The sequence below is a fragment of the Mastigoproctus giganteus genome, chromosome 2, assembly GCF_048544385.1.
Source record: "Mastigoproctus giganteus isolate SK-2022 chromosome 2, ASM4854438v1, whole genome shotgun sequence".
NCBI classification, from domain to species: Eukaryota; Metazoa; Arthropoda; class Arachnida; order Uropygi; family Thelyphonidae; genus Mastigoproctus; species Mastigoproctus giganteus.
Window position 1 is genome coordinate 222,491,669 of NC_143576.1, and position 17,965 is coordinate 222,509,633.

General features: G+C 34.1%; 2 protein-coding genes across 5 annotated transcripts in view; one reads left to right on the top strand and one right to left on the bottom strand.

The window, feature by feature from the left end:
* Su(var)3-9 (Suppressor of variegation 3-9) overlaps positions 1-2,113 on the top strand; it is a 210,852-nt gene extending 208,739 nt beyond the window's left edge. The window contains exon 13 of the mRNA XM_090390180.1: positions 1,906-2,113. Coding sequence (XP_090246306.1) covers positions 1,906-2,102 — 197 coding nt within the window. The 3' untranslated portion in view covers positions 2,103-2,113. The remainder of the gene's footprint in view (positions 1-1,905) is intronic.
* Positions 2,114-16,996: 14,883 nt separating this feature from the next.
* LOC150090159 (phosducin-like protein 1) overlaps positions 16,997-17,965 on the bottom strand; it is a 63,448-nt gene continuing 62,479 nt past the window's right edge. For all 4 annotated transcript variants that reach the window (XM_090368980.1, XM_090368982.1, XM_090368979.1 and 1 more), the window contains exon 8: positions 16,997-17,210. In XM_090368980.1, the coding sequence (XP_090225106.1) occupies positions 17,102-17,210 (109 nt within the window). In that variant the 3' untranslated portion in view covers positions 16,997-17,101. The remainder of the gene's footprint in view (positions 17,211-17,965) is intronic.

Genomic DNA, 17,965 nt, shown 5'->3' on the forward strand with positions numbered 1-17,965 from the left:
AATTAAATTGAATTACCTACTGAATTAAATTAAATTACCTAATTTAATTAAATTGCAGGTTCAAATTGAATTATTTTAATTCAATTTGAACCTGCAAAAATAAAGGTAGAAAACATAATACCAAAAATAATATATTAAAAGTACTTAATGTTGCAAAAGCAACCTGAGGTCGCTTTTACATGCTATATAGCCATTGACGTGAGCATGTAGTGCACTTTTTCTCCACTGCAGCACACCAAACTACACTGTACGGCCATCTCCACAACTCCAGCATGGGTATACAGTAAGTACCATTCCTAACCTTCTGTACCAACTCTTTATTTCAGGCTTTAAGGTTATTTCCCATCGGCTTTTAGTAATTTTTTACTGCTTTTAATTTTTACTACTTATCATCCCTCCGCCTGTTGGGTCAGCCATGGAATATATGTTAGCACTATGCACTCTACACGCTACGATTAACCCGGCTTCCATGCTTATACAAAAACTTGCTTTGATTATACTTACCATGTGCATTTCATGTTAGAAACAGAGGCCTTACTTCTTACTGCTTTTTCTTTGGTTTTGACGGCTGGCCCTTGAGAACGATGTTAAAATCGTCGAAATTGAAACATTAAGTACTTTTAATATATTATTTTTGATATGTTTTTTACCTTTATTTTTGCAGGTTCGAATTGAATTATTTTATGACTGCTATTCCGTGATCTCAACCTATGGTTGATTATACTACCTACTGACCGCTAGCCACATTGAAAACATAATTTCCTACATTTAATATATACAGTAGAACCCGGATAAGAAATTTCCACATCGTTTTTGATATATCTCACATTGTGAACGCCTTCACAACGAGTTACCCTGGTATTGCACTACTTCCAATAAGCAATGTGTCCATGTTGTGAAGGCATTCACAACATGGGTGCCGGCAGCATGGTGCAAGTGCACTACCTTTGGATTTCAAAGTAATACACAATTTTTAATATTTTCATTAATTATTGAAACATTAAAACAATACAAATTCTTTCTTTCAAAATACAAGTACTTTCTCCCACTGATCACGAAATGTTGGCTTGGCTGTACATGTAAATCAACCAAACTTAATTAAAATATTGCGTGTATTCGATATTTTGATGAACAAAAAATTTATTCCCACATGCACCACCTTGCAAAATATCCTGCTGGCGCACATTGTTCACAATATGAGATATCACAAAAACGATGCCTTGTTCGATTAGTGAATTTTCCGTAGTCTGGGGTTCTCAGCACTAAAACCTTTTTGGTATAAACATTTTGACATAACTGAAGTGACATATTACAATTGTTTATATCAACATCCATAATTGGATAGCGTCGGCCACGTGAAGCATTTGCAGTCAAGTTCTCATTTTTTTTGAACTGTTCTGAATTACTTAGTGGATTGTTGCTCTGTCTTATTGTAATTGTAACGTTTTAAGGTATTTTGAAACTCCAAAAGAGCTCACTTCCAACTTTGTAAAAATTAGTATTATTATCAATTTATTTCTATGTTGAGGAGACACCCCAGGACAGCCATTGACTAGAAGGGTGTGAGTATTTGGTAATGAGTTTAATGAACAGAATGTTAAGCAATTAGAAATCCTCAGTTTAAAAATGTTTCCCATAGACAGAATGAAATATTCTGAAATGGAACTTAAAAATGATCTTTAACTTATATATGTGTATCTTTTCATTTTTATTTGTGTAGTTAATATTTCATACCCTTAGGTCATTTTTCTTTCTAAGAAGGAAAAATGACCTAAGGGTAATTCTTCCTGCATAAGAAGTTCTGAATTTAGAGTCCCTCGGAAAACTTCTTATCTGGGTTCTACTGTATATATATTTTTTTATTATTATTTTTTTATTTTTTTCTCCCTCTCTCTCTCTCTGCAGGTTCAACAGGTGAAATACTATCGACAAAACTTCCTGTTAGTCCTTCACATAATTTATCCATGGGGCTACAACCAGTTTCCTCAAAATCAGTGTCAAATGTAAAGAATAGTACACAGTTGCTTATGACAGATTTCTGTTCTCAGAAACGCATTCCTTGCAAGTGTGGAGCAGTTAATTGCCGAAAGTACCTTTTCTGAATGCTGCTTTCCTCCCCATAACCTTTTCCATCTCATCCATGTATAATTGTAAGTTTGTGTATATGAAAAGACAGTAAGGAGAAAAATTCTCTTGAAAAGGTCATATTCCAGAAATTTTCCTGTTTTTTTTTTTTGACAACACAAATACTGCTTGGACAGCCTGTTATTTTAGATCGGTCAACTGAAAAATGCATTTGCAAACAAAGCACGTATATAATAGTCTGAAGCTATAAGAATAGCAATTATTAACAAATTGTTACATGTCATCCATGATTGTACAGTTGATTGTAGATTTAAACAAATACTAGAAATACTGTGACAAATCCAAAAATAATTTTTTACAGTGCAAATTGTATTTTTATTCAGATTAAATTTCAAGCTAACTAAAGTAATTAACTTTGTTGAAGCACTAAATTTTTTTTATTTTCCTGAGTCCATGAAATTGTCATTACAACTAGTGGATCATGTATCGATATATTATTGACATATATCAATGAAATCTATTTATGTGGTACACATAAAGGAGATAATTTTTCTGGTAGTTATGTAAATAGTTTATATAACTACCTTATATAACTATACAGTAGTTAGCTTTATATAACTAAAATGTATTGAGAAAAGGAGTTTCTAAAAAAAAAGTTAAGTGTGTGTGTATATATGTGATAAACTGATTATTTGTCTTATTGATGGTCTTCATATGGATATATTACATTTGATTAAAATATATTTAAGCAATTCACAGTTCATTTTTGCTCTGAAATGTCTTTGAATCCATATTGGATGTCACATTCACCATGATTTTAATGTAAAAAAAAATCTTTGCTATATGTATATAGATATTTCTCAGTATGCTTGAACGTATTGAGATGAAAGGAATTTGAGCTGCATATCTGAATTTAAGGTTTAATAGTGTTCGCTCTCCATTTGTCTTTCAATATCTAGCCCTTCAGGTTCTTTTTTTTTTTTATGATGGATTATATCAAAGCTTTTATTTTATCGGGTAGAACTGACAGAACTGACATCAACAGTTGACTGTACTAAACAAAGCTAAGATGATATTTATGTTTAACTGCTTCCATTTTCCCTTCAAAGAATAGTGTTGTTGGTGTTGAGTGTCCTTGGACATAAAATCACATGACAGAAGACCATCTAACAGACAAATTATATTAGAGCTTAGTTTCTTAATTAGGACTAGATTATTACCTATACTGTCTGTTTAAAGATTATGATTATATCAAATACAAGGGTAGCAGGTAGGAAAAATACCATTGCACAGAGATAGAATTTATCATTGTGCAAATTTGAGATGTGTGAAGTTAATATATATTAAAAATTATCTTTTTTTTTAAAAAACACCATTTGTAATAACTACTCATAATGGGCTCTAGAAATGTAAATAGTGGATATCAGCTTTTAAACATAACATAAGGAAATTCAGTAAAATGTAAAACTTGATTGCAAATAAAATTCTACTTTTCATCTAATTGTGTTCGTTTAAAGTTGTGAACTTACATTTTGGTAAAAACATACTGCTAAAAGATCTGTAATTAATTATAGTTTATTGCTTTGCCTAATTTGTACTGTAGTTGAGCTACTCCAATGTGACATTCTATTTTATATTTTACGAATAAATTGTTTAAATATGTTAGAAATTTTTAAAGGTCCTGCAAAGTTATTCCTCACTTTCTGTTTAACTGAATGTAAATATGTCATTTTTTACACTTCCATTTGAATATTTTGTGCCTTATGTAGAACAGTTGAAACGTAGCTCTGTTCTGCCAAATTTACTTATGTTTACACTGTTTACATTTCATTGTGATGGAAAATGTGGATGGTGGCACAATAACCATTAAATAATGACATGTAATGTTTATTCATTCATCTGCAAAAGTCTGGCACTTGTTTTTATATACCAAGCTGTGTAAATATATTTGTTAAATTGAATGTAGCCACATTCCGGTAATATGTTATAAGAATTTATACTGGAATTTGTCTGTCTTGTATATTTTGATGTGTGAAGAACCACTATGTATTGATTATCTTGGCATCACATATAGGGAGTGCTGAACTTCAAAACTGCCTTCTCATCTGAAACATAGTGAGTGTATTTTATATATTGTAATAAAATAGTTGTAAATAATTGCAATAAATTTTGTTATTGATTTGTCAGATTTTATCATTAATATTCAGCCCTGCCAGCAGAACCCCATATAGATACTGATTACCTATATGGTAATCAGTATCTATAAAATATCAGCATCATAGAAAAACCTTTATATCTATAATTTGAAGACTAGAGCAGAAATTGAAAACATTGGGGAAAAAAAATTGTCTTTACTATTACATATCTACTTGTTATTAGAAGATATAAAAAAATTGCGTTTGCCGAGCACACATAGCACAAGTTAAGTGAAACTTCTTTAGAATCTATTGAAACATTTATTATTTCAATGTTACAGCGGTTTAATGTTTTAAAAGTTTTATTACAAAGTTTTTACAGATCTCTCCTTTGTACTCAATGGAGGTGGTTTCGTTGCACGTATATATGCTCTATAAGCTTAACAATGCTCACTATTAGTCTTCAGCATGTTGAATTATAAATTTTTTATGAAATATGGTAGTGAATGATGAAAGAAATATTTTGGTTTTTAAATCTGACTGCTGGAAGCTGTGATATAGCGATTTAAGACGTAAATGCAACACGCATGAGAGTTATATCGTGGCCACGCTGTAAGGGTACTGATTGTGTCGTGTCACTGCTATGTATGGCATACATCATTTCATGGCAATTTTTGTCAATCTGTGGATGCAAGTAACTCCCATGCGAAAACTTCCTGGAGTGCACTTAGAAAAGTTTCACTTCAAAGACTTAAAAATTTTACTGTACTTATTTTAAGTTGGCTCCAGGGATTAAGATCAGGTGTTTGATGAACATAATTTTGTGAAATTAATTTCTACAATATTTTGTAATTTTAATTCTTTTCTAAAGTAGCAGAGAAGCATGTGATGCAAGAAAGCAAGCTTATGTAGCGTCAGCCAAAAAAAAAAAAAAAAAACCCATTGCTAAGTTAAATTCTCTGGTAACTTCTGGGCTTAATTTTAACTTCACTAGGTGAAAAAAAATTTGGTAACAATTTAATTTCTGAAATAATTTGTTAATTTAAATTTTGCAATCTTTCTGGAGTTCAGATTTTATCTAAATAATGGTTGTTACAAGTTCCACTTTCAACACATCCAAGGACATCATGAGTCAGGTGGAAATACCTGTGGGTATTTCTGGTGTGTTGCATGACTTAGAATACAGAGGCAAGTATTCTAAGGCAAACCTGATGTTAGGAGTGTAATTATCTCAAATTAAAACTAATTCATTACTAGAATTTGTGTCACTGAAGAAACAAGTGTTTGCCCTAGAAACAAATGTGGTTGTTATTTGGTTTTTAGGAGCATTAGCAACTGAGGCCATATTGCTCCGGGGATATGCGGTGGTCAATCCCTGACCTTTCCGTATTTGGTGGTCACAGGCTTGAAGTGTGTGCTATGCACTGCTGCTCATGCCCACCTGGCTACGGCGGCACCAAAAACAAATGTAACTGGGATCTCATCAGATACTGAAATATGTTGACCTTCCAAGTGATGCACTCCCCCCCCCCACAATTTGGGTCCCAGAACAGAATAGTCAAGTGCATATTCCTCATTTGAAGAAGTTTTGTTGAGAGACTATCAGGGAAATGGGTAAAAAAAAAAATGGGGATGCTTGTTATGCATCCCCAGACCATCTGACCGGTGGGGAACTTTATAGTTGGTGTTATGCAGTCAGGGTGATAAGCCTCCGATATTTATCTTCTGACATATCGCTTTCCATCTGAGCCTTGCAGGTTGAATTTCAATTTGTCAGAAAAGATGAGTGTCCCGTTGCTCTTTTGTCCATGAAACGTGTTTTAGCCCAAGTAACGCTGCTTCTTCTTGGGCCAATATTCATGTAGACCACATTCTGAAAGCCGTCTTTGGATAGTTCGTGCACTTGTTTCAACACCAGAGGCCATCTCAAAGTCCAGTTTTAGATAAGGAGCACTGGCATGGCGATTACGAAGGCATAGCCACTTCAAATATTGACCTTGGGAAGGCGTAGTCTTTCTCTTACAGCCTGATCCAGGTCATCTCTTCACATCCCCGGTTTCACGTTTTAATTTTAGTACCCAGGATACCGTTGACAGCCTATTTTATCAGCAATAGCACATGTAGAAAGCCCTTCCTGGGACAGAGCAACAGCTACTTTTTTTCTTGGTGTCAACTGAACATATGGAGCCATGCCTACACCTCCGCAAAACGATACTAATGAGAATACCCTTACAATGCCGTATTTATAGAAATGGCTGATGTAATACCTTGCAATTGCTGTCTGATGCAATAGAAGCATTATGTGACACAATACCTTTGCTTTGCAACGAACAAAATGACATCCAACTATATCTTATACATTTCACTACAAATGTTACTTTTTTTTAAGGTGATGCAGTTTTTTTGTCAACCACTATCTTTATTTGTTGGATGATAAACCTAAGCTTCTGGGAGATAGACCCATGCAACCTTCACCCGAGACAATCTCAGCCACATAGTGAAAAAGACTAAAAATTACTTGTCATTGACGGGATTTGAACTCAGACCTTTTCCACTCATTGTGGGGAGGGCAGTGATATAATTATATCCACTGCCAGACCCACAAGGGCTAAATGTAAACACAACAATAAAGTCAACAGTAAATTCCATGTACTGCAATGTCGATTTTAAATGCATTCCCAGTATTGTAGTCATCAAAAAGGTTGTCGGTCACTGTTTGTAAAAGAGCAGAACTAGTTAAAAGATTAAATTACAATATAATACTGTAACAATTTATTTTCCTTTGAAAAACAGTTCACATTTAAATGTTTTTTTTTGCAGCGTATGGTGAACATTAAAACTTAACTCTGCTCTTTAATGCACTAATTATTGTCTACATGAATTCAGTTTACCTATATACCTGCCAAGCGGTGGGTTCATCCCACCGCTTGGCAGGTATATAGGTAAACTGAATTCATGCAAGAGGGGTGACAGCATCACGTTGCCCAGGAACCCTATCCTTTCAGTGTACATCCAATAGAGCAAAATTTTGCTTGTAGTTAGGACCAGTGTTAGGCAGGAATAATGTGGGCAAATGTCAACAGTGTGGAATAAGTGCCTCGATACTAAAACATAGGGCTCTGCGAAGCTTCAGTATTCAGATTTCAGATCAGGATTGATGATTTGACCTATGACGATTATGATCTGATGCTTTACAGCTGCTCACTCCAACAAATTTCTATATCATTGGATTAAAAATTTTGGTCACTGCACTGGAGCTTTACTTTTTTTAGAAATGCACCCTCTGACTATTTCCAAACAAGAGCATATAAATGTGGATATTTGTGTTCTCAATACATCATTGTAAACTAAATTCCAACATGGCCAAAATTTTCTTATTGCTATATAAAAAACACTTTAGCATGCTACAGCCTAGAACTACTCATGGTAACGGTAAAGTGGAAAATTCTTAAAAGACAAATGTAAGTGCTGGAATTCTTGCTTAATATTTCTGTAGTATGAAGATTCTGTGAAATGTACCAGATTTTAAAGGATTACTGAATGTAAGGTGCTGGATTTTAGTTCTTTGTTGTTGGCCAAAAAAAGTTATAAGCTTTCTTGAAGAATTTCCATGCCTTCAGTTACAAAGGATTTAACTCTTCTCTTGCAAAATGTTCATCTTGCAGAAACTCTAATCTGCAGACTGAAAAATAGATGTACTGCTGGTACTCAGCAAGATGGTTTTAGTACCTTGCATGGTTTCTTCTGCATGTGCTCTCTTCCACCAATGCTGGGAAGCATAAATCAGGACTCACTGAACAATGCCTTTTTTCATTCTTCTGAATCCATCATTTGCATTAATGTCACCAAATTTTCTGGGATCAGTGGCTTCCCCACCCCTGACCCATAGTACATTCTTTGTGAGGTTCTTCACATGGTGCTGATAGTGATGCATTTTTTGATGTTAATGCAAAATGATACATTGCCAAATCACAATTAACTATTACATTAAATGCAATAGTTATTGTGATTTGGCAACAATTACACTTGATAACCTGCTCCAGACATTAAGCATCTCATTCTATCACCTTGCATTTTCAGCTGCAGTTGTTGCCTGTTCACTGATGTTTTCCATCCATTAAAGATTTGAATTACAATAGTCTTTAAACACTTGAGAAGTGCAGTCATCGTCTCTGCTGTAGGAATTGATAAATACAAACCTGCAATCATCTCTTTGAGGGCACATGAAATCTTGCCCATTATCCATTACTAATAAATGGACTTGGGCACTAGTCAGGTCACGGAGTGGCTGGACAGTGTATGTTACACAACCATATTGCTACCTAAGAAAGTAACAGATGTTTTAAAAGGATGCAAAGAAACTTGGATAGTATCCACTGAAGAGAACTCTGCAAAATAAAACGTAAGGAAAGCCAGCAGGCAATCTTTTTCAGAAAAGCTGTTATTAAATTAACAATATAAAGAGTAGCCTGTTATTCATGAATCATTTTAACTGAAGCATCAAATGTTCTTCCTACACCAAATAAACTGTATTCAATGAGGAATCTATTTTTCTATAAATTGTGTATTCTATAGTTGGTTTGTTTTATTTCCCTAAATGAAATGCCGGTTCTTTTTATGGGGAAGGGGATCTCAATCCTTGCCTGAACCCAACTCAGACAAGGATTGAAAAATGAGCATTTTTCACAGTCATGGTGTGAAAAATGCTCATTAAAAATTCCACCTGTCTTGATGAGGTTTGAATCCACTGTGCTACTTGCAAGGAAATGAATGTCTGGAGCAGGCAGCAAGTGCATCACTGTTGATTCCTTTAAAAACATAAATGAAGTTAGTTTCTGAAATCGATTATTGCTGACAATCGAGATCTACTCCTCTCATGCAGAAATTTTCATATATGAAGGAATAAATTGATTTAACTAAAGCTGGATATCAATGAGTTTTTTGCTCCAACTCCAATGGATAAAGTTGAAATTTCTTAGCTTTATCAGGATAGTTTTCATAGTGAATGCAATTATCAGTTTTATAAAATACACAGAAAACAATGACTCCAATTTATAACCTTGCATTGATAACCACTGATGCAGCTGCTTTGATGATGATTAAATAAGTGGATTTCTTGCTTTGTGCAGAAATGATTTCAGATTTCTTACAGTACAATTCATTAAATCCACTTTGTTGTAAATTATATTCAAGGAAGAAGTCTGAAGAGATTATTCAAGTACCAACTAAAAGAAAATGAGTTTGAGATGGGGAAAAAGCTCTTGCACCATACAGACGTTTGTTGGTTAAGTAGAACAAAATTTTTATAATTAAGGCAGAGCTTTGTGATCACAATTGGCTGCTGGACTTGAAATTCATTGCAAATATTACTGGAAGTCTTAACGACCAACTTCTAATTGCAAGGAAAATCAAAAACAATTGATGCAATGATTGCTACATTAATTATTTCAAAAACAAATCAATATTTTTATTTTCCAAACAATAGAAAAGAATGAGAAATTTCCCAAATATGATTGATGAATTGTTAAAAAAAAAAAAAAAAAAAAAAAATCATTCTGAATTTGATAGCAACTTCCAAAAATTAAAGTTAGAGCTAGTCTTTCCCATTTGCCGTCATTGACACGGAAGATATCCCAATAAAGATTATATCATTATTTTCATTGAAATCCTTTTCTCTGTATCAAGAACTAGGTTATTAATCTTTGGAGTGAGGTACAACCAAAGTTCTGAAGTTAGTTTCTGGTATGTGATAAGTAAAGAAAAGTACCCAATCTCAGGAAAGCAGCAGTCTAACATGCTTCTTTGGTTCTATTTACCCTTATGAATTTGTTATTCACATGTTACATGAGTATCATCAGGTCTAAGTATTACAGCTTGTGTTTAAGGGCAGCACTAGCACCAAAGTTTAAAAATTTAGTAAACTTCACAAACTTCTGTAACTTCTTAATTAAATAAGCCTTCTCAATTTCATATTGATTTTTTTTTTTCTGAAAAATTAGTGAAAAGAATTTATTACTACACTGTTATTCACATGTAACTAACATTTAACATTATTGGTTATTAGCATTTAACTCCCATTACAAGTTTGGAATCACATTTCATTTTTATTAAAATATTTTCTATTATTTTATATAAAAATCAAAAAACTTAGGAAATATTTAAGAAATTTCTAGAATATTCCAGAAAGGTGTAGAAGACTCCTAAATGTGGTAGAACATTGCAGAAGATTCTGACATATTCTAAAAAGTGGGAGTATTTTTTTCAATATTAAAAACTATTTTAGATGATTCTAGAATGTTTTGCAATAATACAAATTGAGGAGTAAGAGCTGTAAGTTATAAAATCTAACATCTATTATTCAGAAAGTGCTTGGTGTAAGTTTTGTGTATTTGCAAAACATTCTGATGCAATTGAATCCACAAAGAAGTGTTTTGTAACTGTATGAAGAAAGTTATTCCATGAGAAGTATTGGCTAGATGTTTCATTTCAATGAGTACAAACTACCATTTGATGATTCAAGGAGACTGGCAGTTTAAAGGACAAACTATGATCAGGATAACTGCATGTAACAATGGAAGCACAAGATAAGACTATAACACTGATTTATAAATCCAAGCTGAGTTCAGTAGGAACAAAGAGACTCCCATGTCTACATTCAGTGTAAAACTTTTTTTCTTAAACAAGCAGGACTTCGTGGTCATGTAGCGGTCTAAAAACTTATTAAAACTGGAAAATTAAAAGAAATGGTCAGTTCGGGCTAAGAGCCATAGACTGAAGAGTGGAAAAACATACTGTGGGCCAAATTTGAAATTTTTGGATCCCAAGTGTAGAGTTTATGTGAGACAATCACTAAAGAAAAAATGGTGCCACATTATTTAGTGTCTACAGTCAAGTATGGTAGTGGTTCAATCATGATCTGGGGTTGCTTCTGTTTTTCTGGTGTGGGTGACATCTTCAGAATTGAAGTTTTAAGGAAAGAAGACTATAAAAACATTCTTGAACATAATGCAATATTCTCTGGACTTTGTGAAAGAAAATTTATATTACAACAAACAGTGACCTGAAGCACAGGTGAACTGTGCAGGGATTTTCTAGCAACTAATCAGCAGGGAGGGAGGGGGTATTGCAAATTATGGTGTGACCACCCCATTCTCCTGACTCAAACCCAACAGATCTTTTATGGAATCATCTAGACCTTTTCCTGTACAGGGGCCATATTCAAAGTTAAATTTGTTTCACAGGCTGCACTGAGTGAGTCGAGAAAAATTAGTGTGTTACATTTTCAATGAAATGTACTGCGCATACACTTTTGTGCAGCCACCAAGTTCAAGCAGAAGGCACGCCATAATTGGAATCCTGAAAAATTTTAATAGCACCTTGTATATACACACGCTTCTGGTTGGGTATTCACATATTTGATGCAAAACACAAAGGAAACAGATTTCATGACACCAACACATGGCTTTGTAACTTCAACACACATATTCGCCACAGTCTTCAATTCATTTATTTCCACTTATTTTAGTGTTGAATGTACACGGTTCTTGAAATAATTGACAAAATTTAAAATGCTATTTTAGTTCACTTTCTTTGCAGGCCATTTAAAAATTATACATGCGGGGTCATAGGTTGGACACCACTGATCTAGACCAAGTCTGCCCATCTTCACAAAATTTATGGGAACCTTGCAGATCACTTAGAATAATGTTAATCAAGACTCTATAATGAAATTAATCACTAGAATGCCACATCTGTGTAAGGCAGTGATAAAATCTTGGGGAGGATATTTTTATGAAAAATCGGTAGTTGTTAATATTAAAATAATGTTAATATTTCTTTTTGCTGTAAATTTTTCAATGCTTTATAAAAAAATCTTAAAATTCTTTGTAGCATATTGTTTTTTTTTATTTATATGTATGTATATAGATAAAAATACAGAAAAAAAATTAATTTTCATATTCTATCTATAAAACTAGCATTTTACATTTTCTTTTTACTAAAGAAAACCAATATATCAAATTAAATAAGTAGCTTTGAGCTCTGGGAAAAGTGGAAGTAGCAGTTCTTGCAATGCAAACAAAGGATCTGAGAGGGAATAATATAAAATGAAGATGAAATTTTCATAGTATAATATGATACTAGAACTGAAGGAATAAACTGGGAGGGGGGGGGAAGAGTGTTCATCATCATCCATTTTCAATCCACTGCAGGATGAAGGCCTCTCCAGCAACTTTCCAGTTCCTTCTGTTTTGTGCAATGGCCATCCATTTACACAAACTCATGAATTTCATCTGTCCATCTCTGTCGTTGACTTCCAGGTTTTCTTCTAGTTCCTCTTGGGTATGTGTCTTGCCCAAGACCATTTTAGTTCTTTAGTTTTGATAAGAATGTCCGTTACTTGAGTTTGCTGCCTAATCCATGTGTTTCTCTTCTTATCTAACAGTCTGATTCCCAATATAATTCATTCCATTCTTCGCTGTGTAGTTATCAGCTTCTCTTCCATTCTTTTGGTGAGTGCCCAAGTTTCACTTCCATAAGTCATGGTGGGGAGTATACATTGATACACGTTTTACGTTTCAGACAAACTGGGATATTGCTCTACAGTATGTGACTATTCCCTGAATGCTATCCATCCAAAATTAATTCCAGCCATTTATCATTATTACAGCTAATAACTTGTCCCACCTTTTCAATTACTGCTCCATCAATCATTATTTCCCTTTCTGTGGCATACTTGTTCATCATTACTTTTGTTTTAGCCATATTCATCTTTAGTCCAAAATCCTTACTAACTGTGCATAACTGATTAAGTTAATTCTTTGGGATCGTGGCTTATGACCACAATGTCATCTGCAAATCGTAAATGGTTTAGGTACTCTCCGTTCACATTGACTCTTTCTGCGACCAGTCTAATCTTCTAAAAGCTTCCTCAAGGGCAGCAGTAAACAGCTTCGGAGATATTGTGTCTCCTTGTCGAACTCCTTTCCCGATTTTAAATTTCCTACTGTCTTTGTCTAATCTAATAAAGGAGGTAGCATTCTCATATATTTTCTTTCAAAATCATAATATATAGGATTTCTGTGCCTTGCCATTCCAGTGCCCGAAATATTGCCTTATGCTGTATGGAGTCAAATTCTTTTTCATAATCCACAAATGCCAGGCATAATGTTGTTTTATATTCATTTTCTTTCTCCATTAGCTGTGATATTACATGAAGGTGATCCATAGTTGAGAATCCTGCCCTAAAGCCAGCTTGCTCTTTCGGTTGATTCTCATCAAGTATTCTTTATAATCTGTTAGTAATGACCCTTGTGAACAACTTGTAGATGTAGGATAACAAGCTAATTGGTCTATAATTTCCAATTTCTGATTTATCTCCATTCTTATGCAGCAAAACTAAGATTGCATTATTCCACTGCTTAGGCATCACACCTTTTCTAATGCACTTTGTGAAGAGCCTTGCCAGTTTTTATGTTATGTCTCTTCCTCCCAATTTTAACAACTCTACAGTAACTTCATCTTCCCCCGGGGCTTTCTGATTCTTCATTTTCTTCAATGCATGTTCTACCTCATCAGGAAGAATATCGGGTATGTCGTACGTGTTGCTAATTTGCGTTCTATCTTCCCCACTGCTGGCATCATTCCCTTGCTCCTTGTATAATTCTCTATAGTAGTTCTCTGCAATCACCATCACTATTCTTGTCTTTTTGTATTACTGCTCATGGCTGCTGATTTAAGTATTTTGTTTTCCCTTAATGCTTGTTCTACTTTTCTTGTGTTAAATCTTCTTATGTCCTCTCTGAGTCTCTTTCTAATGGCTTTGCATAACTCAGTATACTCAATTTTCTCCTTGTCAGTGTTTATCTTGCTCTTCATTTGCTGCCTTCGGTTCATCATAACAAGTGTTTCTTGACTAATTTTTTCTTCTTTGAATTTCTTTTTCCCTATAGGTTTCTTGGGCTTTATCAGTTTCAGAAAGTTGTAATATTCCTCGTCGATATCTTGGTCCTGAGCAGTCTGCAGAAGCTCAAACTTGTTCTTAAGTTCCAGTACATACTGCTTTTCCTCCTCTTCTGTTATCTCAAAGACCTTTGTATTATTTAGTCGAGTCAGTTTTTTCCTTTCCTACATCTATATCAAGTGTACATCTTACCATTCTGTGATCACTTCCAACATTTACCTTATTCAGGACAGTAACATCATTCACAACATATCTTCTGTTAGCGAGGATGAAGTCTATTTCATTAGTTTGGACTCTTCCATGTCCACTTTTTGTTCACCCTTTTCTTGAAAAAAAAGTGTTCATTACTGACAATCCTTGAGATTCTGCAAATTCCACAAGTCTTTCATTTCTTTCACCAATTCCAAAATTTTCTATAGTTCCCCTTTCTGTGCTGTTTTGTCTTTTTCCAACCTTAGCATTGAAGTCCCCATAATAATAGTGTAGTGGGTTTTCTGCTCATCTAGAAGACTCAATTTCGGTGTACATTTCTTCAACTTCATCATCATGGCTCGATGTCGGTGCATTCATTATAACCTTTAGCTTGTCCCTCTTAGAAATCTTGAGTATTAGTCTTGATACCCTTGGTGATGTACTTTTGAATTCCAAAATGTTGTTTTTTAAATATTTATGGACCAGAAAGCAAACTCCATCTTCGCTCCTTTCACTGTTTCCATTGGTGTACAGCACATTTCCACTTGATAAACTTATAAGTGATTCATTTCTTCTTGTTTCAGCCAAACCAATGATATTCCAATTCACATTTTCTAATTCCTTTTCCAGCTCTAATATCCTGTCTTCACCGATGAGCGATCTTAAGTTGTAAATTGCCGAGTTCAGTTTCCGTGCATGGCAGCCTGGTCGTACCCAGAGATTCTTAGCACCCTCTGCTTCCACTCTGATCCTCTCAATGCCGTAAGAGGGGGAGTGAAAGCCGCTGGGGACTGAGGGCCATTTGTTTTGTTGTGTTGTCATATGCTGGAGGATTTGGTCTTTTCCTCTTCATGCTGACCAGGCGTCTTGAAGAGAACCACTGTATACGTTCGTTGCCACCTAAGTGATGTAACAGGGCTTACCATCAGGAAGGTGTGCATGAGTGGATTTTAGGGAGCCAGGCCAACCAGACTTCTCCTAAATCTTCCGTAATAGAAAGATATTGGATCCATCACAGACTGGATAGTTACAGAAGGGAAAGACAGATGTAGAATAGATGTGTGGAAATTTGTCTTTAGCCAGCAGGTGGTCAATTGCTGGAACAAACTTCCATCTGTCGTGGAAGTTGATAAGTTAAATAAATTTAAGGAGCAACTGAACAAACATTTGGAGGGAATTGTGTAAATTTTTTTTGGCTGATGCTGCATAAGCTTGCTTTCTTGCATCACATGCCACTATTACTTCTATAGTAAGTTTTCCTTCCAGCAAGGGAGTTTGAACCAGTGGAATGAGTTGTCTGCATAGGTAGTTGAGAGTGAAAGCTAGAAAAATTGAAGGTCAGCTCGATCAGTGCCTACAAGAGAAGGGAAAGACAACAGGTATGTTGTGGAGAGCAGTGACTAGTCACTACACCTTTGCAACTGGTCTTGATAATGCAATCTCAGAGTGGATCCAACATGTTGCTATTAATGGAATTTTATTTACTGAATTCAAATGCATCTTGGTGTATTATTTTTGCTCTTAATATTAATAAATAATTTAATTTTGTATAATATATGCAAAGTCCAGTGTGTTGCTAAATTTAATGCATATGTAGTTTTTTTTTTTTTTTTTAGATGGTGAAGCAAAAGCTGTTTTCTTGCACTGTATGGCCAGTATTAAAACCAATACCAAAGAGATGGCATCCACAAGGTGATCAGTGAATTTTAAATATAAAACAGAATTTTTAATTTTTTTTAATCTACAGCCATTGCATCTTTCTGGAAGTAAACTCAGGCCATGAAGCATCTTTGTATCAGGTGATTGCAAGATGCAGAGAGTAGTTTACTGTAGCTTAGAACAAAGTTCCTGGGAGGGGGGGTATTTTAAAATAATCTTTATTTGTTCAAATAAACTCTGCTGTACTTAAGTAGTAAATTCTGATTTATTTTACTTAAATATCAATATTTAAAATCAACAGTAAATAAAAAAAATACTTGTTTTGCTAGAGTATTAATATATATTATGACTCAGCTTGTTTTCTGCAGTATTAAAAAAATTCAACTTTAATTCAATCGAAAATGTGAGTAATGGCAAAAAAAAAAATAATCATTCAAAACGGTGTAAATTTTTGTAAAGAGTGTGATAATGAATTCTTTTAAAATTTCCATTTTTCTCCAAGAAAAATTCCCATATCTTTATTTACAATATGGGCTACATAGAGGTATTCATTATTTTCTAATAAATTTTTAGGCATAAGTGGATTTTGAAAAAATTCACTGTACTGAATTTTTTGCTAAAACTATTTGATTAGAACAAGACTTACGATGCACTAATAACAGAAGTCAGCAGGGATTTAAAAATAATATCGTTATGGTAAAATTTTCATTAAAATGGTATTCACAGTGTCTAAAATCAGTTTGTTTGCAGGAGAGAGGGGAGGAACTGGCTAAACCATATAGCCTACTTGAGACTAACAAATTTAATTCTACTTATAAATGCTTCTATAAGTTCTCCACACAACCAATAGGATTCAAACCTAGACTTATTCTGGGTAGCAAGAGACAAATCAATTCAATTCAACTATGTAATCTAAAACAAAGGATCATGAGTCAAGGTGTAATAAGATAAAAATGCATATAACTCAACAGTTTTACTAAGTACTTTATTAAAAAACTTGACACATCAAAATATTGTTTTAAAAATAAGAATAAAAATTCAACTTGCACATTAACAGAAAACTGAAATGTCATTCAACGTCAAAATCGCTATCTATGTCATTTTCCTCTGCTGCGCTGAATTCTTTAGTTTGTTTAATGATTGGAGGGACCAAGCTTTGATCTGGTAGCATACCGTGCCTGTAAAAATATCTATATTAGTGCAATCAATAAATGTAAAATAATATTAAATGATTACATAAAGCACAAAGTCCATGAAATTAATGACAAGAAATGAATCCTGCCATAAAGAAGCTTCACATCCATGAAAAGGTGCTGGGCAAATATAGCTTTTATATCAAATTCTAGTTTCTGATTTGTGTTTCAAATTCTAGTTTCTGATCAATAGCTTTAATAACATTTTTACTGAGATTGTTAAAATTACACAAAAGAGAGGGGAGAGAAGGTTAAATCAGAATAGAATTGTTGTACTTGTGTAACTGCTTTTAAGTAAATAAGAGTGCCACAATACTGCATGCATCATGTGTTAAATATCAAATGTGAGAGTTCAGCTGGTAGTTTATATATCTGCCAAGTAGCATTTTCAGAATATTTCCAGAAATTAATACTAATAAGTAATTAAGTGATTTGCCTTGCTGATTTTAATGCTCACACTCCAGTTAGCTTCAGTTTTCTAGTTACATGAATCCAGCTGGTTGAGATGCCAAAGGTTTGCAATTACTAATGACCTCACTAAGTTTGTTCATTTATCTAGCTGAATACCAGATTATGCTAAGGATAACCTTTAAAGGGTGAGAAAGGTTTTAGTAACATCTCCCATTATTCAATGGGGTCAACTGCTCTCTTATGTCTTCTCCTTTTTCTTTACTTGCCTGAACATCCTGACCACCGAGAAGAGTTGTGCACGTATTCAAGGAAGCAGTAGGGGTCCCAGA